The sequence below is a fragment of the Morone saxatilis genome, unplaced genomic scaffold (assembly GCF_004916995.1).
Source record: "Morone saxatilis isolate NCDOM2014 unplaced genomic scaffold, NCSU_SB_2.0 Contig22, whole genome shotgun sequence".
NCBI lineage: Eukaryota > Metazoa > Chordata > Actinopteri > Moronidae > Morone > Morone saxatilis.
Window position 1 is genome coordinate 5939522 of NW_023339785.1, and position 25408 is coordinate 5964929.

Sequence of the window (25408 nt, forward strand, 5' to 3'; positions counted from 1 at the left end):
ATACAAATAAAATTGAATTGAATTGAATTGAATTGAATTTACAAAAAATATAAACAAACTTGGTTTATATTTTATACACAAATTATTTTTTTTAATGTTTTATGGACCAGACTATTAATCCACAAAATAATCTGCAGATGTATCGGAAATAATCATTTGTTGCAACCCGAAGCAATGTCTTTTTCTTATTTTACGTACACTACACATTACATGACAGCTATACCCACCAAGGTTACATTATATTTGACAACATAGCAACATGTTTTATTGGCATGTGCACTTCATTTAGCAGTATTGTTGCATACTTGCCCTAATAGCCCTTAAAATGTCACAGCCTCTATGCAAATGCAGACAGATCTTTATGTAAGACTACATCATAATTACACATGCTCACATAGAAAGAACATCTCCTCTCTACTAGTTAATTAAAGTTATTTGATCGAAATGTACTTACATTTACTTATCTTTGCAGTCTTGCATCTGCGCATAAAAATATCAAATCACGCAACAGATGTTTTGCTTTACAGTGCATATTTTGGTTGAAGTGAACATACTTTTTTAAATCATTCACACTGTGGTTGTTTTGTTGTGAACTTGACTTGAATAATTTATGGATTTGACTGTCACTTTGTGAGTTGAGAAAAATCCCATCCATCCCCAAAAATGGATTTTCATAGTTTTTTTCTGTGAAAATCAAATTTGTGATGCAAAAATGATCATTCCCACACTAATTGTGAATCATATTGCAATCGCAATATCTGCCAAAATGCAATATGATGTTATCACCATATTGTGCAGCCCTAGATAAAATCCACATGTAGATCACTGGTCAGACAAAAATGTGACTCTTTTTTTCTGTGTGTTTTTTTTCACAGGTTTTATGGGACACAATGGCTATCCAGGTCCGTGTGAACACAAGTACTGTGGCTTGGGGCGTCACTGTGTGGTTAACCAAGACACTGACCAAGGGGAGTGTAAGTGCTTGGATCACTGTAAACCACACTATAAACCTGTGTGTGGTTCAGATGGGAAGCTGTACCAGAACCATTGTGAGCTCCACCGGGCCTCCTGTCTCAGAGGACAAAGGATTACCATCATGCACAGCGAGGAGTGCTTCTACAAAGGTAATAACTCATGTCACCTTTCTCTAATGTAGGAAGTGTGTGGTGCAGTGGATACTGTATGTCTTGCACTGTACTGTACTGTACTTGTCTGTGAGGTCCTGTTGGCCCTTTAATATGCAAGATTTTATTGAGTTAACTTTACGCTATGAAAGGGAATTAAAATGTTAGAAAATGCTGCTATTTAGCATTTAATGTGCTCATTGTTTCTGATTTTGACGACTTTAAAGGTTACTCACAAACACCATTATATAATAAAATATATATTCATAAAATATTATTATATTTTAACTGGAATGAATGAAGATGACCTACAAAGTGGACTGTATATGATTTGAGGGATGCCCCCATGGGACACAAATGCATGGCCCTGGGCAGTGTTAGTGCCATGCCTGACCTGTTGAGCCACACAGGACTGCATCTAGGTTAGTTATGACCTAAAGGAATAGGGAAATAAAAGTGAATTAAGATTTCAATGTAAAAGAAGATGAATAACTGAAACAACTGAAAGCAGAAGGCTGGAGAAGAAGAATCATCATCAAATGTTAGCTGCTAAGCTAGGACTTCATCAGCCTTTTTGGCAGTTAGCCAGCCAACAATAGGAAGTACCTGCTATTTTGTCAGTAAAATGGGGAATGTTTTAGCTTATAGGCATAAAAAGGTTCCTTATTGAAAAGATTTAAAATACACATCAACCCTCCAATAAAGATAAAGTAAAGACAACAAAGAAGTTGACCACTATGTTGTAGTTTATACAATTTACTCATTTTGCAGAAAATACCCAAAATGTATCTGTCTGTTAAAGATCAAGCTACTGCCAGCAACTTAGCACAAGGTTGGGGAAATGGCTAGCCTGGCTAAGTCTAACGATAACACAGTCGGCCTACCACCACCTCTGAACCTCACAAATTAAGTAGTTGCCAGGCAACCACCAGAGACAGAGCCAGTGAATTGTTATTTTTACACTTTTTTGCACAAAGGTAAAACATTTTGAGTAGTGAGATTTTATAGGTGTTGGTAGGTGCATTTTGTTGTCCTCTAACTGGGAATGTGGTATTGCCCTTTGCATTAAACTGTGCCAGGAAGCAAATAAGCGTATTTCCCAAAATGTCTAACTTTTAATGCCACGGCAGATAACACAGCTTTTCTTTCTCTTGGCATAAGATGTTTAGGTTTTTGTTTAACAAGACTTGGTTCTTTTTGGTAAGACTGCACTTAGTAAAATGGGATCGACTGCCAAAATCCATGTGGCAGTATTAAACAGGGAAAAACATTAATGGAGCATCACAATCAGGGCATATTTCTTATGTTCTCAACCAGACAATTACCATTATAAAGTAGATGCATGTCGTACTAGATACTTGATGTCAAAATACAAAGTAGATACAGTACTTCAAATAACATAAGGAAGCGTATCTTAGACAAAAGACAGTGTAGAACATACAAGAACCAATGACATGAAACAATGCCTCAGTTTGACAATATTGACAAATACAGAACAAAGGACACAATCTGAAACCAGTCATATAGCTCTCTGTGAAATGCACAGCTTGGTTTAGAGGCAGGAGCAGGTGGTAGCGCTGTAGTGTTCATATTTCCCTAGAGAAGCTTGGCTTCTCTCTACCATTGATTGTATAAACACACCAATTATTCTTAGTCCCTGGAAACAAGGCTACTCTCCCTTTTGCAAAGCAAGACTTCAGTGAAGTAAGAGCTCCGGACACTGTGCACCTTTGTTACATCTCAGCATATTCATAATATTCCTGAGCGACTGAGTCCCTGCATTGATTCTACAGGGTTTCTTTGCATACTTTTTTTAATTTGAAAAGTAGCTGGGTGACACTGAGAATAACTTTGGATCTATATACTGATGCTGATTCAACTCTCTGTGGTCCTCCTGACAGAGTTTTGGGGGCAACATGCTCGGATTGTAAAGCCAAAACAAACCAAAACAAAAACAAAGCGCACATCCTTCTCACCAAGAACATGTTCTTCCACAACTGAAATGTTCAATTTAGAGATGAACAAAGGCTCACTGCAGGGAGGAAAACATGAACAAGCTTTTACAACAATTCCCTTCACTATACAAGAGCCAACATACAAACCATTGTGAAACAGCAGCCTCATGACTTGGCATACATTAAGAGCAGCCTGTGCAGAAACAGTGTAGGTATGCCAATGTTAAAAATCAAAGCATTTGTTTCATCCCAATCAAAGAAAAAGATGATCAATGATACATCCCTGGTGGGTGACAGACCTAATCAGCCTCTCTCATGTGCCCTGTGCTGCCAGACTACCCACCGCTCCACCCCACCCTCTCTACACCTAATCAGGATCTATATACGCAATGCAGAGTGGGATATTTGACCAATGTCAGGCAATCAATATCGGATCAACAGGAGCCAAAAGAAGGAACATCTTTTATTCCCCCTCATCTCATCCCTTGCTCAGTTGAGATGTTTTTTCTTTTCTTTTCTTTACTGTGACTGATATGTAATCAATTTCTCATTGGAAGCTCCAGGGAGAGGACACGAGAACCTGTTGGAGCAATTAGTATTCTCTGCTAAGGGCATTGTTTTCTTCTCTGCACTTTCAAATATAAAAAAAAAAAAATGTTGTTTACAGTTTTAAATCTTTACATAGAAAAACAGGGGGATTGTCTAAAATATTACACAGCTGCAGAGAATTTGTTCATTGTTGCAACTACAAAAGGGACCGTGGCAATCAGAGGAAATGGATAATTGAGCAAATGTAATAGAGCTTACAACCAAATCTAGATGTAATTATGATGCAGGGGTTATTAGTGGGTAAAATGGAATGTGCCCTCAATCGCATGTTAAATGTGTCACTTTATTATTTGTCCTCCAGGTAATGGGTTCAATTTACCTAGCAATATGGAGATACTCATTATCACAGCATAGTAATGAATTTCCTTCAGTTCAATATTACTTACCTTCGTCAAGGAGGTTATGTTTTTGGTCCCAGTTGTGTCTCTGTCTGTTAGTGTGTTCTATTTACAAGGATATCTACTTAACAGATTTCAATTAAATTTATTAGAAAGTCAGGACATGGGCCAAGAAGCAAGTGATTACTCTGTAGCCACGCTAGTGCCTGGTCCTAGGGATGGCAATATCAGTCGGTCGGTCTTTCAGTCAGTCCACCACTTTGTCCAAGATGTTGGCAAAGCATACTAGTGAATATCAGTATCTGAATGCGAAAAAGAATTGCACATTTTTATAAGCAAAGAGTAGTGTACATAATACTGAGGTAGCAGCTTCTCAATTTTAGCTAGAAAAATCATTGGCAGTGAAAGGTCATTACGGCTGACTAATGTTAATTCTGTGAGTAATTTGGTAACAAGCCAAAATAAATGTGTCTGTTGTTGGGTTTGTGTGCTCTCTGCAAGCCGGTGTCTGTACTCAGTCAAATATTGTTTATGATGAAAAATGGGTGCGTCATATTAAGTAGGCTACAACTGTTATTCTAATGCATCTGATACATATTTAATCAACTTTTAAGTACCGTTTCAGACTTGGTATCACCACATACACAATATTAATGGACGCGACATCACTAGTTTTCCTGCCAATTGGCAAATGTTAGCTAAGATGGTGAAAATGTTAAATATATTTATATATGCATATATAAAAATCTGAATTAACCAATGCACACTGGAATGACTTTACTGTGATTTATTTAAGAGAAAACACATTTTGCTTGCTTCCTCAGGTTCGCCCAACCATCACTGTGTGAGCATTGTCATGCAGCAGCGGAGCTGCAAATTGCCTACCCCTGCTATAACTCTTCTTTGTTTGGGTCTGGCACAATAACAGCATTGCCATTTGTGAAGCACATTATGTTTTGGCTAATTACTTGGTAGGTAGGCGTTCTCTTAGTAACAGGTGGAATTGAACCATGGCCAAATTTTGTAATCAAGATCACTATTACTAAAAATAAACTTTATGATATAATCTTTTCCTTATTTTAATGATAGATTGTGAGGCACTACACATTTATGGAAAACCAAAAGGAGACTGAAAAAGACAATAGGGCTGTCTCTTTTTATCCGAAATTTGAAAATTCGTTCGAACTTCTCAGATGCTTTGGTGTCGTGACTGTCCGCTCAGGTTGGCTTTACTTCAAACAGCATAACATTACTAGCTTAGTTTATTGACTGCTCAATAGGGCATGCCATAGGTCAGAATGATAGTGGAGTGCCCTCGGGTCAAGCTCTTCTAACGTTACTTCAAACAAAATTTTGAATTCCAACAGGTCATTACAGTTTAAAAATGAACCACATTTGAACACATTTTTGATTTTCGAATAAAAAGTGACATCCCTAGTGCTTTTACACCAGTACAAAAGGTGCAGAACCCTTTGACGCTTCACTAGAGAGTCGAGGTATTGCCTACTTTTTCCCACAAGCTCCTAGCAAAAGAGGACAGTGAAAAGGATCGATTGGTAGTATATCAACATATTTCAGTACAGTTTAAACATACTTTTCAAAGTAAAAGCACTGTAGTAATCTTTTATTTACCACGTGACACTTCACTTGTGAAATAATTTTTAGAAGTGAACCGGTTGAAGGGCAGTATCTTTCCACCGTTCCATCGCTCTCTCTCTCTCTCTCTGGTAAACAAACTACACGTGACTGTTTTCTGGTTACCACTTTTCACATTTACGTTTAAACTTTTTGTATATATTTTGCATTGTAAATTAATTTATATGAAAATTAATATTTTTCATGGACATTATACAGGAAAAAGTGTTCGTAGCAACATAGGGCTTGCAGCAGCCACGCACCCGACATGCTGTTTTTATAAACATTGCACGTGTGCCAGATGCAGCCGTCACGCGCTGTAGATGCCATCCGTCGTCAGGCGGCCTATGTAAATCTGGCCTTTAGTTTTTGCCAAAGGTAGTGCATGGAAATCTTGTCATTAGAGCAGCATAAGGTCTGCCTTCTGTCCAATATATTAAACTTGTGGTAATATATGACCATAGGTTGTTACATTCACAACGCAATGCCATAAATTAACTGTCAATGCCAGATGGATGACATGCTGGCTCCACTAATGCTCTGTTGACTGCCGCAGATTGGCTAATACATCCCTTGTTGTTAGGTATACAGAAGCTAATAAAATTGCGATCAGCCGGTCACCAATGGTCTATTTACATCATTTATCAGCCACTTACATTTGGTGGCTGAACAATCAGTCCAAACCCAGTTTTAATTATAGATGTGCAGGTCATCTTATTTTAGACCCATATGTGTTCAGCAGAGCTAAAATCCAAGCAAAACCCTCCAGTCCTCTAGCACACTACTGCTGATTAAATACAGAACCTTCTCCAGTGCAAATATTCAGAAAACAATTTGTTGGTTATGTGCTGACACACATTTCTGTTAGTGTGCTTATAGCCTGTAGTGGATTTATATATTCCGATTTCTCTTGGGTACTGTATGATATTGCTAGCAATTTAGAACTTTCAGAATGAGAACAATTTAGAACAAGAATATTTAACATGCAGTTTGAACGTGGAATGATAGTACTACAGTAGAATATGATGTTGCTGTGCCATTGGTAATTTTTTTAGCAGAATCTGTGAGATAGTACCATTATCTAATGTATTCAAATGTCTACATGATGTCTCAATGAGACCACATGCAATCAGCAGACAAGTCCAGGGCATCTCATGATCACTGAGAAGATTCAGCTTGATATTAACTTGATAGACAGCCAATTAGTCCTCTGGGCAAGCTCAAACTTAGAGCCGTTTGAAATGATTGCTTTTGAACTGACACCCATATGCAAAAAAGTTGAGCCATTATTGGTTCTGGTCCCAGCTGAATGGGTCTATGTTGGAAGTGGACAGGCCTTGTCAGCCATTCCTTCTCTGTGCCTCTCATCTGCTATGGAAGACAGAATAAAAAATGACAGCCATGTGTTGACTGAAGCTTCTCATTAGCACTGGGGAGAGCATATGACCCACCATTTACCTCTTGCACTGCATGGCAACTTAGCCTGGATTGGATCTGATTGAAAATTAAGTGGTGCACAAAAGCCTGTCCAATCTGCGGAGGGAATGTGTGCATGAAGGCGAGCAATCTCTGCAGCCGGCAATTGCCATGAGCTGAGACAATCAGGGGTAAGGTTGAGGCACATCAAGCAAGTGGTTTCAGTGCATTCAGCACATCCAATTATCTGGGAGATCATACATTTAGAAAACCTTCAGACATTTGGCTCCCAATAAACCTTACGTACCAGAGCTTCTCTATTTTTTATTTACTACTTACTGTATGGTTGCCCTGCGTCATTTACTTTGCTATTGCATCATAATGTTGGGGAATATGGATCAAAGTTTTACACAAGCTTTGTTTCAACATTTGAGATGAGGTGGTTTTGCTAGATTACATCATACGTGTTTAAAGTAAAGTGGCCTGCTGCAGACATTGTGTAGTTGTATGAAACATTGGTTTGGACATTTTAGGGGAGGACAATTTTTTGAAATCTAAACACTACCAAATCCAAAATATGTCATTACATATCATCAGTACATTTTCTACTACAGTACCCATGAGTGGGCACATACACGCGCAGTCACCAGTTTGACAGATCATCTAGTGCATAATTTCCACTAGGTACATTGACTTTGGATTACACTGAAGGTACAAAATACTTTACATTCAAATGCATCTGGCAGACGAGCTGTGTGTTTTATTGTAGATTTAAAAAGCCCACAATCACACCCCTCTTCTGCTCCAGCATCAAACAACTACCAAAAACCTGCAGGTACAACATTTATTTCAGCATCCTTTTGAAAGGTTTATGAGTCACAAAATTTCTAGATTTTACTTAATTTAGCTATCTTAATATCTATAATGTAAAATTTTTAAAGTTAGCATTGAGCCTTCAAGAGGATGGACTTGACAGGATGGGTAGTGAAATAATATACTATTTTAAATACAGTTATGCTTTCAATCAGGAATGGGTTTCTGAATATACTTTAGAACTACTGCCAAAACGCGATTAATGACTAACATCTTGGAACCTAGAATAGCACTTTCACTTTTATAATTACAATGCCTTTGCAGCTGCTTGACTACCTGAACTGTATTAATGACCTCACCTGCATCCTTGCTGCTCATGTCTCTTTGCCTTTGGCTGGAGCCTCCTGTTAGTTAGCAATCTCTTGTAGGGCTGCAAAGCAATTGAACATTAGTTTTATTATCAATTATGAACATTACATCTTCCCTTAGTACAAGCTGACATTTATTTTTAAATTATATTTTTTTTCTGGGCTTTTATGCCTTTAATGGATAGAGACAGCAGCAGCTAGACAGGAAAGGGGGAAGAAAGAGAGGGGATGACAAAGCAAGGGGCAGGCTGGAATCAAACCAGGCTTCTGCGGTAAGGACTCAGCCTTCATACATGGGGTACGAGTTTTAGCAGGTGAGCTTTTGGGGTGCCCTGAAGCTGACATCTTCAAATGTATTTTGTTGGCTGACCAAAACCAGAACAGTCCAAAACCTAAAGATACTTAAATTACTATCATTTAAACTAGAGAAAAGCCAAAAATCTTTACATTTGAGACGCTAGAACAAGTGATTTCTTGTCATGTTTGCTTAGAAAGTGACTTAAATGATGACTCAAAAATTATTGTTGATTAATTATCTGTTGATTGACTAATTAGTTTATAAAATAATTGTTATAGCTCTAATTCACCGATTTTAGTCACTAGTACTGTGAGCATTGCAGGGTTCAAACTATGTACTTTAACTGTTGGCTAAACATGGGGGAAATACAATTTGTACATTAAATGGCCAACAAATTTTACACATGAAATACATATACATACTGTAGCTCTGACAGAGTCCTGCACCTGCAGAGCTCAGAGGTGGAACCGACCCGCAATTATCTCCAAGTCAAATCCCGACTCGTTAATATACGCCCAACCTGCTAAAGACACAAGTCATATTTTTACCTACTTGGCATACAAACTTTACAGCTTACTGGGTTATAGCGTCCTTGTCCTTGAGAGTTGTGTTCTTGAAAATGTTTTGGTTAACTGGCGCAGCAGCCATTCTCCTGCTGCAGCTTATGTAAGAAAATCCTGGCGGGTGATTAAATATTTTTCTGCACAGTCATTTTAGTTTTTGATTTCTCCAGAAAAAACAACACATTTTTGTTATTACCCACTGCCCGCATTTAATTAATTTTTACCTGTACCCATGAATTTATATAAATATATTTTTTTTACCCGTTATACAATGTTTTTGCAGGTACCCAAACTGATGCACAAGGGCTAAAGCTCTGAGCTCTGACATGCTATGTTAGGACTATGCCAACTAAACAAACATTTGAATTTACAACAGTAATACCTAGACAAACAGAAAACATGCTTGATGTTGTGCAGCTAAACCATTGCGGATGTGAAGAGTATAGGGAGTGTAAAGTGCAGTGATGTCATAAGATGGACGGACAGAACAACAGAGTGTGTTGGCCTTTTGTGAAAGAGAAATCAGTCAGAGAGAAAACGTTTCAGATTTTGCATAATAATTGAGAAGGAAAAATCAATACATGTTTGACAGTGATGTGTCCCTCACATTCAGGGACATGAACCTACGCCTGTATTTGAGAAGGTGACACCAGCCCAACAATACTGTGCTTATTTATTTAGAAAAGTGAAAGCAAACAAGTCAGTCAGTCAAAGAATCTATGAATGTATCTATTCTCTCATGTAATCAAACTAATGTGATACAAATGAAGGGTGGTTTAGGGCTGAAATGTCATTTTGGTTATCAAGTAAGCAATTATATTACAGAAATTGAGTTTTTTGCTATTAAATATCAGTACTTTTTTTTTAGAGGTGTTGAAAATAAACTATTTCTTTAACTAATCCCTAGTACAGGGTTCAGTTCATGTTGTAATGGTGTGTACAGTATGCCTGTAATCTCAAATTTGCTTGATATACAGATATATGTGTGCATTGTTCATTTGTATTTTATGTCTGTTCTCCACTTAAACAAATTAGAACAACTTTAGAACAGATTTTTTTTTTTCAAATCTAGTGTACAACAGCACAGTTCTATTTTATATTTTGCACAAAACCAGACACATATTGCACAAGGCAATAATGAACATCTGTAATTAGACTGTCTATAAAAGTAGGGCTTGTTGAACTACAGTGCTTTTGTTGTTAGCTTCTTCCCTGGTATCTCAGTAGAACAAACTCTCTGTGGACGACTCCCCAGGGCTCTGCCAAGAAAAACATGCTCATGAAGCATCATAGCTTCCAGCCTCCAGAGACCTTCTACCTTAGCGATGTGTCTGCATCTTTCCCACCAGAGAGGCACTCCAACGAGATCAACTTGTGTACAGTAAATGGCTTCAGAGCCTCCTGTGCATTCTGGCTTTCCTTTAATGACTCTGTGGCGCCATTAATGCTGCGACCTTTGTACGAGACCTGGCATTATCATCGACAGCAGCTCCAAAGAACAAGCTCCTCATTAAAATCTAAACCTGTGGATCATTAAGTTTGCAAGGACGTCCAAACCATTGTCACCTGCAGCATCCTGGTGCTCGAATGTACATCATGAGACCAGCCCACACAACACAAAAATATTTTATATATTATATTTTAGACTTAATAGAGATTTAGATGAATAAGGTGGTGACTTTTATAGGCTCTATAATTATTTTGTTTGGGAGATATTGAAAAATACTCACACCTCAAGGCTGTGGCAACTGGCTAAGTGTTCCTGCTGAATTCTGCAGCACTGAGGACAGAAGAGATTAATGTTCCAGTTCAATCTATCCAGATTATGTGCTCATCTGCTGTGTATCAGATCAGTTGATGCAGGATCAGATTGTTTTTTTTTTGTTTTTTTTACTAGCAAGAGCCACACACAGTCGCACACATAAGCACTACAAAGGCTGTGTGACTATCTCTGGTGTGTGTAAATTGACACCATAAAAAACAAGCTAATATGCTCACATTTTCAGTGTTTGTTACTCTGAAAATGGATATAAGTAGCCTTATCACAGTCAAGATAAAAAAAAGACAAAATAAGGGCAAACAAATCATTACATGAAAAATAAAGTTGCCAAGAGAGCATCATATACTCAGCCATGAAAATCCTGGGCTTGCATAAGCTCAATCATTATTGTTCCATTCTCAATGGTCAGTAAGAGAATTAATGTTTGAGATGATGCAGAGAATAGAGAAATACATGGCCAGGTTCAAGGCATAATACTTGAAAGAATGCAAAGAAATTACTTTTGGGAACAGGAATGAATGGTGCCTTCATGACTGACATTGCTATATTTTAATAGAAGACATTCAAAGGGTCTATTGTTGGTAGCAATCTAAATCAGAGCTGGGGCATTACAATGAAACAAAGATGTTGTCGCTTTTTTTCATTGATTTTTCCAAGCCTTTCTCTGACACGGGCAACTGCTAATGATAGTCATATCACTGAGTACATGGCACCGTTAGCCTCCCTTATTATAGTTGAATGAAGACAGATGCAGTAGAAAAACAGTGTAGATGTATGACATAGCTGTAGGGAGTGGCATTGGCCCATTTGTTGAAAACTGATATGGTCAGGGAAATTTCAGAGCACAATGGTCTCATCACTCTTTGTGTCTCAGCTTGCAGGAATAGCTCTTCTCATGCAGTAGTCAGGAAGGATGCATTGGAGAAGCAAAGAGAATAACCAATTTTAATTCACATGAAAATAGGTGAAGGAATGGGAAATATGATGCCGGACCAACTATTTTATTTTCATTGACAAATAGATACTTTATTTATCCCGAGGGAAATTCAAGAATTTATGTCCAGGACTCCACAGTCATTAGTAGCACTCAGATGTATTTGTCTCGATATTGATCAAAAGGCAACATTACTGAAACCTCCAATCATGGGCTGAGTTGCACAAGATACATGGGGATTTACTGTACAGTGGGGTTTCAAAGAGAAAATGAGTGTAAAAAGTCACTGCAGAGGGTGAGGACAGTTAATATTTACGGAAGGACACAGCCTGGAGCAGCTATCCCTTGTGCTGTTTGACAAGGATGAGCAGCTACAGTGGTCTAATTTTAAAGGCTGCAGGTTCACTTTGTTTATTCACAGCCCTGACTCCTGTCAAAGTGACAAAACACTGAACCCCCAACATGTCACCTAAATTAGCTGGTAAGTCATTGGTTATAGGTTTCTACGGCAGCTCCTGTCATAAGTGGGTTTTGTTACAGGCTGATGCCTTTAGTAGCAACAGTAAATTACAGTAGTGAGCTGCTCACCTTCTGTATGTTGAAGGCATATTTCCCAAAAGCATATTGAAGACCATGATAGGAATGTCAACCCCTGTTGTCACTCCAAAACCTATTGATAGGTGCTTTAACCTCTTAACCCCTAACCCGGGTTAGGGGTTAGGGTTTGAACCTGACAGTCAGGCAGAGACTTTTGGAGTTTTCGTATTCTCTTATTGTTTGTATAAGTTTCTCCTCATAGTCCAAACACATGCAGTATAAACAGAACTGTATATTATGATATGCCATCTGGCCATCTTGGCTGATGTTGCTTTAGTGTCTTGTAATCCAATATGGGCTGGGCACCATAGAATGGTGCAGGACACTCAAATAAATCAAATCAAATCAAAATGTTACATTTGTGAGGTATTTCCAAAAGACATCTTAGCTAAATATGGTCTTAGAAAGACATCAGAAAGAATTGTAAATTAACTGCTGGGGGAAGAAAAACATTCATGAAGAACTTTGATTTTTACCCTCAATGATTTCTATATGCCGTTAATAACGTTATGGTTTTCCCTGCTATGTTCACAGGAATAAAACTCCTGGGGCCGGATGCATAAAACTCTTTACGACTAGAGTTGTGTGTACGCAAAAAGACAGAACTATGTACTCGCATTATTTTCGTGACCCAGATACCCAGATTCAGTTTTATAAATATAAATCTTTTATTATGATTAATTTATCGAACTTATACTGAAATAGACTATACAAAGTACTTCACAATTCAGGACAAGTATATCTCAAATATGCATAAAGACTGATAAAATTCATCACTGATAAAAAAATTTAAAATTAAGATTATAAATGCTTCTTTGATATTTTACAGAACACGATGTAGACTGAAAAAAATAACACAATCAGTGAAATTGGAAAACGACAACAACCATGTTTTACTATAAGATTATATCTCTCACCTTCTATTTCATGGCAACTTTATATCACCTGCAGCTCCAACGTATCCGTGAGGTGCAACCATTCTCATTGCACATTCTCCTTTTATAAATACCAGTTTACTTATAGGAGAAGACATCACCCAGAGCCTAATGTTTATCAAGCAAAACGACAAATTCCAGTACCAGCAAACAAGGCAGCAAACCAGTGCCTCAGCCATATAGGGGACACACTGAGAAAAAAACTGTAGTGTGTGAGTAGTTTCATTTTAAATATAAAAAAAAATCCATGTAATTCCACAATTTTGTCCTTTACAGTATTTCTTTGCTCAGTGATCATCAAGATTTTGACTTTACTGGATTAAGAACGTAGACATAGAGTCCCTTTTCAAATTGAAACCAGAATTTAGCCGAATATTTTGACACCAAGAAACAGAATTAAATCGAAATTTCGTCTCAGAAAATGCCACTTCTATTTGTTTACCTGGCAAACTGTCACTACCCTCTGCCTTCTCCTCCTTTCGGTTATGTAAAGGTATCATCAACCATAACGCAATGACTGCACAGCACTGTGATGAATAGATGTTTAGGACACTGGACATTAGCATTGTCATCCCATACTTTCATTTGATCCATAGTTGTCAGCATATCCTTGAATCTGGGAAACATGAGGGGCTTTTACTGCCAGTAGTTCTTCTAATGTGATTTTAGTCTCATCTCGCCTAAATGCGTCTTTTCTTTTGTTTTCAGCGTTCAGTGTTCTTTTTTGATTTTTGGTGGGTATGTAGCTCACTTTTTTCCTTTGTTAGTGAATTTCCACTTGTGGAGGGAGGTCTTATTGAGGAATGTTGATTTGATGACAGAGTGGTGACCTGCCTGAATTGTTTAGGGGGCGTTCTACTTAGAGAACTTAACAACAACAATCACTTGCTATTCATTGATGTTCAATTGCAACATGCTTTTTTATTCTTTGCTTATTTTACAGACTTAATATTTTTTTGCAGCACGTTGAAAGCTCCATTGTCCAGTGTGATTATTTAAACCATTTCATTTAACTTATGTTGTGTTGATTCTTCCAGAGTATGTCATAGTCTCTCACTGTGTCTGTTTGTATTAAAGCGTTATAGTAGTATAAGTACAAGTATATTGGATAATATTATGACAAACTAAAAGAAATTAAAAAGCAGTTTACATTTGGCTAATTGATCAAAAAAATATGAGACTGGGGATGAATGCACACTGTGTTATCAAAATGATTATATGTTTTTGATTAAATTTGTCCCAGTATTCCCATCTCTCAATGTGTATCTATAAATACAATCATATCACAGTGCTTTTTTAGCAAGGAAAGAACCCTTGAGAATTTAATTTATTCAATGTGCATTTATCGGTGGTGTCTGTACCTATTTTTTATTATCTGCATCCTCAGTGGTACACAGAGTAGCCTACACTATTTATAAGAACAATTAGCACCAGCTGCTTTGCACTGTATCCCCCAAAAAAAATTATTTAGTTTGTTTAGAGGCCTTTATTACAAGCGTGTCTCAGAGGAATTGACACAAAGAAAAAAAACATATATCTTCAAATGCGAGAAAAACAGAGTTAACAAAAGTAGATCATATAGTCTTTTACCCATTAGCACAAGGCAGAGTCCCACATGAGCTCTGTAAATGAAGCAAAAGAGGGATGTCCATGTCAGGTAGAACTGTAAATTGAACAGTAACATGGATTTTGGCAAGAAATTAAGCATACAAGACAAAAACAAATGTGATGTGGGTGGTGAGGGGACTAACTGAATCAATCATTGTGTTAATCATTGGGGTGGAAATTGATGATGTATCTGTATCAACCAATATTCGCCTTACTGACTGGCATCGGCCTATCAGCAAATAAGATGGCATTCACATATATCAGTGGCATCTGTAGAGTCACACAGTGTTTGCGCTAGTTAAAGGTAGAAATGCTTATCTTTGTAGATTTCTTTGTTCTTGACACAAAAGAGGGACTAAATAACAAAAATACAAAGGTATTGGCATCGGCTATCAGCCAAATTGTTATTTTAAACATCGTTATCAGTTAAATATATACTGTGTTGCAGTCAAAAGTTAGTTAGTTTTTGTAGAGATGTTTTCAAAGACCACAAGCAAATCATAAATATTACATAAAAATGTTGTACTGCATTGACAGGACAAGCTTAGCTTTGATATTAAAACATGAACATGTTCCTTTTGAAAGAAACGTTTGAATTACATATTTTTGATCTATAGTACCTCATGCTGCCAGAAGAGAATCTAAAATTATATGTTTATTTTTGTGATACATTGCACCCCTACCCTACATATAAAGAAGCAGCACATCTATTATAGGTTGAAACTAATTGCTACTGTTTAGTGTAATTTTTTGTAGAGTGCAGTCCAATGTAGTCAACGGCAAAACCCCTGCAGGTTTGTACACTCAAAGACAAGGAGCTGGTGTCTTTGATCGATGGGTTTATTTATAACTTGCTCAGCTTCAAAGCATCCTATATTCATTTGCATGTTCATTATGTGCCTAAAATGGCCAATTATTCCATCAGAGGTGTATGCAGAGGACTGGGCCACAGATCCCAAACAATCATATGACAAATTAGCCAATTAAACATGTTTGATGTTCCTCCCCCCTGTAGTGTTGAATAAGAGGTTGACAGTGCAGAATAATTTCATTGGTGGAAGAGGAATTTCTGAAAAAGACCCTACACCCTGAGTTAAAAAGAAAAGTTTATTGCAATAGTTTGTTGAAATGTAAAAGTTAAAACTTTTCTTCCATTAACCTTTTGCTGTGCAGTTTTGCACAAAGGTCACTGTCACTGAGCAGCTCTGCTGGAGAAGCTGGGTGTTTATGGTTTACTGGAGGGGACCTTGACATTGGTTGTTGAGGTTTCTAACTTTTTTACAAATAGAGGAGTAAATTAAGAATGTATTTAGCTCACTGTTTGTTCTGTCCTCTTTCCAATGCAAGCTTATATAAACCCATAAATGGGTATTTCACCACTGGAAAGATTATTTTCATAAAACTGGGCTGCCTATGCATTAGAAAGCTGCAAATATGTTTTTTTAATTGGTGCTGCATGACCAGAGAAAATAAGAGAAAAAGACCTGTGTTATTCCCTTTTGAGCCAGAATGCAATCGGCCGCAAAGGCTCCGGCTGGTGGGTGGCGTACTGGTAAAGTTGGGCAGCCTGGTTACAGACTTTCACGTATTACAGTTAAACAGTAAAATATACTAAACACGAGAAACTAAAATGTTCCTGAAAATATTAAAGATGTTCTCGTCTCAAATGTGCAATGTGGCAATGCTGTAACATAAGCTCGATTCATATTCACTCAGCCTAGTTTGATGGTTTGATCTGAGAGTTTAAAAATGAGGAAGTATTTGTAGTTCTAACAGCCCTAGACACGTCATCTGGTGGACTTTTGCCAGCAAACGAGCATTAACTACCCACATTTTAATAATACAAAGCCGGTTGAAAATCGACTTTTGATGAATTGGCCAATTTAATCCTGTTGCAAGTGTGTTTACTTTGAGTGAATAGGCTCCAAGACCATTTTTGCAGTCTACACAAGATGGCTTTCCATTAGAGTATTGGTTAAAAGCCCTTTTCCTGCTCAAGCCATTATCCTGAAAAAAAAAATCATTTTATTGCTCTCTGCCTCCTCCCTCTCTTTTGTTTCCACCCCCTTCCCAATCCTGGATATCAAGCCTTTGAACAATTTGGTAAAATAAAAGTGAACAATAGCTGCCAACATTGCTTGAAGCAGTGCGTTTGTGAGTAAGTCACAGATTCAGAGATGAAGAGAGTGTGGGGGGGAGAGGGTTGACTGGGTTGCAGCATTGTGGGCGTCTTCTAATATCAAAGCGTTGAATTCATTCTATGTATAGCGTAACCCATCTGACCCAGTGACGTGACATATGTGATGGATTTTCCGGTGCTGGACAGTGCAATAGAATAAGCAATGGATTTCTTTTGAGGCACAAACGGAAAAAAAACTACCTCTGGGCAGTAAAAAAAGAGTTAAAGATCATGTTTTTTAATTGGCCTGAGTTAGAAAGTCTGCTCCAAACAATTGATATACTCATGAGAAACACGCTATCATAGAAAAAAACATATCTTCTGTGCTTTTTAAGGTTTGTATTATTGATTGTCTGCTGTGTATGCTGCAAACTGGCAAGATTCTTAGCATTAAGCAATTCTAATTGAAAGACTTTTTTTTTTCTCTGACATGCAACTTCACATTCATTTCAGAGAAATTGGGATTCTTTGCACTACCCCTTACAGAGAGATTTTACATTTCAGAAAATGAGCTTGTTCCTTCTTGACCCTGGAAATGGCAGTTGACAAAACAATTTCCACTCAAGGTCCACTTACTCACTTCTTCTACAGCCGTAGACCATATCACAATAACTTCTTTAGCAGTCATGGAACTGTCCTGGTGTACTGAAAATGTAGACTGTGTCACATGGTCTTGTAAAATTGTAGCTGTTTAAACCTGCACACCTACAAAGAGGTCCCCCTTGTCACATTATCATTTGATACATTATCAATTATCAAAAATATCAATCGTAGCCTTCAGACTTTACGTTATTCTGGACATACTGCATCTGATGGTAAAGACTGTATGCTATAGTCAAAAGCCCTAGAATTAGGGACTAAGTCAACGTTGAGGGGAGATTTTTTGTTTATCATTGGAGAAACTATACCCTAAAACGTATTGCAGATGTATGCCTTTATATATTCAAGCTTCATGCTTTTTTCAGGAGGTATAAATTAATCTCCAAAACCTGATGTGACATGCCAAATGTTTTATGAGGCAAAAAAGGTATTATATGACCTAAGCTATGCCTTATGATGGTGGCCAAGTAGTATACAGTAAGACTGATGTAGTTCAATAGAAGACATTATTTATAGAACGCTTAAATTCCTCTGATGGTCTGGAGAATATTATAGTCTATCTATCCTCATTGGTAAATTGCTGTAGTGAATGTTGTAGTTAATTCAGTTAAATGTTCAGTGCATACTGTGCAGTGCACATAAAGGCTCTTCTTTGATTTCAGTTAGGAACTTTTTTCATCACAGCTCTATCAGTTTGAATGAGAATCTGTCTAAAGCAGTAATGACTGAGCTGGCTGCCAATACAACAGATTACTCCATACATCAGAAACATTCCAATTCCTGACAAACCATCAGCAAGAAAAATGCGCGTTCTGGACACAGAAGAAATGCTTTACAATCCAGCTGACGTGAACCAGTTTGTTCCTCTCTACTGATGGTCAAGGTGATCACAATTCACTTCAACAAGGATATATATTTATATATAGTTATAGATTTCATGTGCCCGAAAGGTCAAGAGAATCCCAGTTAGCCTCTCATTTTAAATTTTTTAATGAGCTTACTATTGGAATAGATTAGGAAATTAGAATCAACCATAATGGTAAAATGCAAAAAAGTTTGGCTGAAGTTCAGTGGCACTGGAACGCAACCAGGCATCATTTGGTGGTGTCATAAAATATATGTGTGGGTGCTGAAATAGTGGCAGGTGAGTGTTGTGACAAAACCATCTGTGCTTGTGAAGTTGGATGTTTTATGACCCAATCAATAAAGGTTGTAGAGTTTGCCATATCTAGGGCAGCAGATCTATAGGAATTCAGCTCTTTATGGTTCAGCTCCAGCTATGAGTCGAGTGGCTAGATAGATGATAATAGAGTCCTTTAACCTAATGCTGACCCCACTGTGGTAGGAAAAGCAGGACTTGAGAGGAATTGTGATAATCAGTGTTACTGCTGGTCAGTATACAGGTCTGCTTTATACTCTGAGTAGGAGACTGTGGGTGTGTTTGGGTGTGTTAATATCCATAATATAATACTAGCCACTACATAAAGCTGGATAGATTCATGTACTCCTTACGACCACCAAGCAGACTTATGGCAGACTGGAATTGTGTTCATGCAGTACAAACATTTCTCAAAGGCTGAGCTTCTCTGGGGACCAACATAAACTCATTGGTTTAGGTAAACACTGATATGCTAAGTCAAAGTGCAAAGAAGGTACATGGGTAAAAAAAAATGATTATACAATAAAATGATATTCTGGAATGACATAATATTTTCAACTTGATGTCCACTTACTTGTGTCACTGTGTCACATGGACTTCATCAGTACAGAGGGATTTTGCTCAGTTGTCATGAAACTGTACATATTTAAACTTCTTGTCAATGTTGGCTGAAAAGTCAAGCTTGACGCTTCATATCTGACTTAAGAAACAGCAGTTGACAAGGCAATCTCAACTCAAGGCCTTGACCAACAAGCTAAGTTGTCATGGAAGAGCGCAGAGTTGTTTTCATTTCTGGAATCAGCGCAAATTGTGCTTAGCTCACACGTCCAGATAATGTGCTTGACTGAACATTTTTTATATTGCTAATTGAAATACAGTATAACCATTTGGAGAATTTAGAGAATGTTTCTTTTAGGCAGCACATTTTTTCTTTTTTCTTCATGGAAATAGCCCAGAAGGAAGAGCAGAGTGAAGCAGAATGTAAACTCAGCAAATGGGAGGCTTATCACAGCAGTTCACATCTACTGATTCAGACTAGACAGCTAACCTGCCCACACTGCAAGCAACTATAACTCGTTTCAACTAGGAACATCACATGTTTATCCGTATCATTTATTATGGCAAGACTGCAATTTTTGTTAGTAGCAAAAGGGAATGTGACTTCTAACATTTTAAGTCTTTAAATCAACTTTATGCGCAAACACTACAACACTGCATCGGAAAAATATTTCCATGCCAAACCCCAGTCTGTCAATGTATGGCCCAACTGTGGAAAAACAATGTTCCCCAGTGTGTCTGCTATAGTCCAAATATAGACCTGCAGCAGTGTGTTGATTTGATGTCTCTGACTAGGTGTATTCAGCCCCTGGGTCACTGTCCTCTATCATGCCATCAACAAGACCTGCCACTGAAGTAGTAAGCACTGTGTAATCAACTCCACCAGGATCAGATTTGAGAAGTGAACAAAGCCTACCTTCTTGCTATCTTTTCCGCTTCTCCTCTTCTTTCTCTGACTGACTTTCAGTCTCAGTCTACCTCCATCTGGCTCTCATTTGGGTGTGTGGTGACAGAAAATCTGATAGAAAACTAGTTTAAACCAATCTTTAAACCTTTTATAAAATCTCCAGCTTATAATATTGCTATGCCATCCTGTAAATTCTAAGCAAGAGTCAAGATGAGTCATATGTTTCTCATTCTCTGTGGGTGAAAATGAATATTACCCATCTGAATAGACAACACAGCCACTATTACCAGGATCTAACAAAGTAAGAAGAAAAGTCAAGTAAACGGGAAGTGGTCCACTTTGGGGCTACTGTGGCTTGTGGTAGCAGACGGCACAGAGGCTTATTTAACAGAGAGATATGGAGGATCCAAACGCCTCTGTAGGCTTCTGTCAGAGCCCAGCAAGGAAGATGAAGGTGGGTGGGGTAAGTTGGGTGCTTGTAGTGAGGTTAAAGTAAAGTCTCCTGGATGATAATGATCCCCTTCAAGGTGAGAGAAGGGGGGGGGGGCATAATACATCAGAGAAGGGGGGGCATAATACATCAAAGATTAAGACATGAGGAAGAGCAGCAGCCCTGATGAAAGATGGGAGGGAGAGAATTACACCTGCATTCAGGGTGGAGACAGTAGTGACAGAGACTGAATGAAAGGAGCGAATCTGTCTTGAGCTCTTACCAAACACTCAGAAAGTTACCAAGCTGTCCTCAAACAAGGTAAAGTACCCAAAGAAACTGTTGTGTAGACACAGCATTGGTTGTTGGTTGGTGACAATGACGTTTGTATACATTTTCCTTATATGTGATCTCCGGTGGCTGTGCAAACAATGAAAGTCTTGCTAAGTTACAAAGATGGAAGTAGCCTTATATTTCTGCAAAACCTCTCATGGTGTTTTACGGTTGAACCAAACCATAAACACATAGATGGTAGCTAAGAAAACAAATGTTTCTTGTTTAGGTAAGAGGACTTGTTGGCTGTCACCCTTTCATCAGCAACTTTGTTGCTCATATTTTGGACTGTTGCTTGTGTTTTAAAACAATTAGTCACGAGCCAAATGCTGCAAATCAGTTTAAGTTTATTTCAAGTTGATCAACTCTAGAAGCCACTTTGACTAACCATCATTTAGAGACATGTTTGACTCTAAATGTCAGCCTAACAGGTGAGTGTGGTCTGTAGAAAATTGAGTTGGCTAGTTTCCAAAACGTCACTCCACTTTCATGGCCGTGTGAGTCGGGGGAATTGTTTTCGGTGCGGCTTCGAAAAAACTCTCAGTACACAGTGTCAGTCGCAAAATATACCTAATAGTCAGACATAACAAAACATGTAAATGTGAACATCTACAGCTCCATGACAGCTGGACAAGTGAGGATCATGCAATAAGATCTAGCTACTAATTGGACCTTGTGGTATGATTGTTTCCATGTGAGGAATGAACCTCAATTTGGTATGTCTTTAGTCTCAAGTTTTATATACATGCATATTTCCTCAGCATTCAGGCAGAAACTGAAAGTTTTATTCTAAACTCTGGAATACAAGTATAAGTCTGTTTTCTGTGCCTGGGGTCTGCTGTGAGTTTTCTGCATTTGTATCATCCTGGGCAGAGCAGCTCCGAGGAGTTTGTGGCCCTACTGCCCAGATATCCATTTCAGATTCAGTCAGGTGTTGCGGCAGTGACACCTCTAGTTGCTCTTAAAGATTGCAATCAGTGACCTCTGATTTGGGTAACCCAGTTGTCACGCTGTGCTGTCTTGATGTATTGTGAGCTGTGGCAGTACCCAGGGCCCTGGAGACAGAGATGGAAAAGCTGTAGGAGGAGGTGGGGGGCCAGGCTTCGCAGGGCAAAGACGGGACAGTTGACTCCAGCTATTCTGCTGAGCTACCTCTTTCTTTTATATAAATAAAACAGTAGTGCTTTTAAAGGGGCAGGTGGAAGAGGCGAGGGTGGCGGGTTCACTCGCGGTTATGGCCTCGGTAAACAGTGGACGGGATGGAGAAGGTTCTCTCTTCTCATTGACTATACTGTGTGTTCTGAGAATGATTAGAATGTTTTCTCAGCTCTTGATTCAAACAGAAACATAGACTAGAACAGTGAAATAACATGAGCAGAGATCTGCACATGGAAGACCAGTTCTGATTAGTTTTCTGAGCAGTTTGTTTTGTGAAAAAGTAACTTGTGCCACCTGCATATACATTGATTGTTTATGCAGGAGTTGACTCTCTGTGATGCTTGGCACAGTGTGCATCATTGGCTGAAGATTCCTGGTGCACAGTGCTGCTCCTCTCAGGTGCTTAGAGAGCAGATTATTATCTCCAGAATATTCTAAATGATCTCATACACCATGATGTTGCCACCATTACAATGCTCATATCTGAAAGAGCTTTGAAAAACAACAAATACTTTAAAGCAAAGTTTGTTAGCCTTCATGGTTCATCTAGCTTGTTCACCACTATCCAGCATTTTCCTGTGGATGCCATAATCTTCTGGTTTGCCTGCGTGTTTTGTTGTTCCTCATTTAAGTGCCACATAGCCAGAGTGGTGGACTTTGTCTTTTCATAGGAGAGTCATCACTCACTGATGACAAAAAAGAGCAAACATGGGTGCAGCAGTCAACATGATTAATATAAATACAAAGCCAATGACACACATACTGTATGAGCAGACACATTAGAAGTACACAGAAATGTATCTTGACAAATCACATTAAAATGTGTGCATTCAGGTTACATTTAAGAATTTTATATATTTAAACATGATGCATTTTTCAAACTGTTATACAAACGTTTTTGTAAATGACACCTTATAGTTATAGTGGTATGATTTCTTTATGCAAGATGATCTAAACAAACTCAACAAAAAGAAAAACTCAGAATGTGCTTTTACAGTATATACTTATACTTTTTTATTTAAACTCTACTTTACAATAGTAAGTTGAAAGAGATTGATCGATTGATTGGTAGCAAACGGTAACGGTCTATATTTCTGTAAGAAAGGAAAATGTTTTTTTGTTTTTTAACAAGCAGGTCATACAGTTATTCGTTGAATTCTATTCTAATTCTATTCTAGACATGGAATTTTGCACACTAATTAAAAGTTTGCTTTCAGTTAATAATATTTTACATTTTGCTGTTGGTGGATAGGCTGTGTTGCTGAGTAATTTATGGACTACTCAGCAGTACTTTCAATTGATGCCGTCAAGGGAAATCGAAACAAAGAAAAAGCGCAATGAATGTACCTACTGAATTTTGAATGACTTGAATAGCTCAACTTTTTTGATTGACCGTGATGGCTTCTTCTTCATACTGTGATTATTCTTTAACAAAAGGTGTTCATTCTCTGACCTCTGCAAATGAACCCTGGATCTTTCAATTGTACTACAACAATGTCAGAGTCCACCTTTTTGCCCTATTTTGGCCTGTTTTTAATGGTTGCAGTGATTTAATTAACTAAAGAGGAAGTCTTTTGTGCATTTTAAAGCAGGACGATGGATACTTGAAAGAATCACCTGCTAAATTAAAGATCAGTACTGACATTCCTGGTATAATCACATTAAACCTTTATTTTTGCTGCCAAATGTGTCTACAGGTTGGACTTTGTTTAAATCAAATTGTGTGTTTTTGCATCTACAACAGTACATTATAATTACTGTGCATTTAGATTGTTGGTTGCTGACAGAATCATCAAATTATCAGCTGAAGGACGTGATGAAACAAGCCTGATTCTGAGACGACTATTCTCAGCAAGACTTCTAACACTTTGTTTACACTAGCCATCTAGAGAAAGTAGCACATCAGTAGCTGTCTATTTAGAGCATATTTTGTCTATTTAGATAGAAAGTAGACTTGGGATAACTTCAGGTGGCAGTTAGGCACATAAAGCGAGTGAAATGCAAGCTGTTATTTGGCAGGCGTTGACAGCTTAAAACTTATTTGTTCTATCAGATGCCAGTGAAATGCTGCTGTAGGCAACCTGTAAGTCCCAATTTCCACCAAAGACCTACAACTCTTTGTCCTAGTCACTTCAATTACTTAGTTTAAGGAAAATGCGTAAGTCCCCACCTGTCAGTTCTCCTCTTGCCACCTCTAAAGTTGTGAGACAGTTTGAAAAAAGAAAATGCAGCAAAAAAGATATCGGCTTTTTTTCCTCTTTGTCAAAACCTGAATTACCCACAATGCAAGTCTACTACAAGCTTGCTGAAAATCTTGGTCTGTTTTGCAAGTAGTGGATAATGAAAAAATGAGGAGCGGGCTAAAGATGTCTGGTAAGGTCACTTCTTTCTGACTCCAGTGTCCCCAGATTTCTTTCATATTCTTTAACATGTAGTCTTCAGCCTCAACCGACGGTTCTTCCGGGCAGCTCCCACTGGAACCACAAAAGGCTTTTATTCCACATATTCAGTATTACTCCCCCCAGATATTAATGTGTAAAATCAGTGTTTCCCAATAAATACTAATCCGTCAACATGCAGTGTTTCCCATTAATTACCTAGACTATGGCACCCGTCATAGTTTCATAATGAACCAAACATATTTTTACACTTCCCTCTAACATTGTGTTTTGTGCAGTTGCTTTAGCGAAGCATTTGCAATCGATAAATTACTGGACAATGTCCCCTCGCTCTGCCGTCCTGTGTCTACTGACAGTCACACTGCTCTGCATGCAGACAGACACTCTCTGGCGCAGATAGGGTCTTTATTTTACCAGCACGGACCAGGTAAAGTAAGGGCAAACAGCAGTTGGTGCCGATGTCATTTGTTACCACGCTGTTTTTGATTGTTTTGATAGGCTCTGTCATTAACAACGAGCCTCCTCCACATGCCACTCACCTGCTGTTGTTCAAATTGCTGGTAAAAAAATTATGAAACACAAGTTGTGTTTTTTTGCCGACTTTATAAAAAATACAGCTGAATTACATCAACAGAGACACATACAGGGAGAGAAAAACAGAGAGAGGTGGGCGGGGCAAGCCGGTGTGTGTGTGAGTGTTTTTGTGTGTGTG

The 25408-nt window shown here is 38.1% G+C and overlaps 1 protein-coding gene across 1 annotated transcript in view; it reads left to right on the plus strand.

Moving 5' to 3' along the window:
* The window catches only part of fstl5 (follistatin-like 5), a gene marked incomplete at its 5' end in the record, with an annotated part of 146138 nt that overhangs the window by 35978 nt on the left and 84752 nt on the right, over positions 1 to 25408 (plus strand). Inside the window, one exon of the mRNA XM_035669364.1 lies at positions 876 to 1124. Within this exon, the coding sequence (XP_035525257.1) occupies positions 876 to 1124 (249 nt within the window). The remainder of the gene's footprint in view (positions 1 to 875; positions 1125 to 25408) is intronic.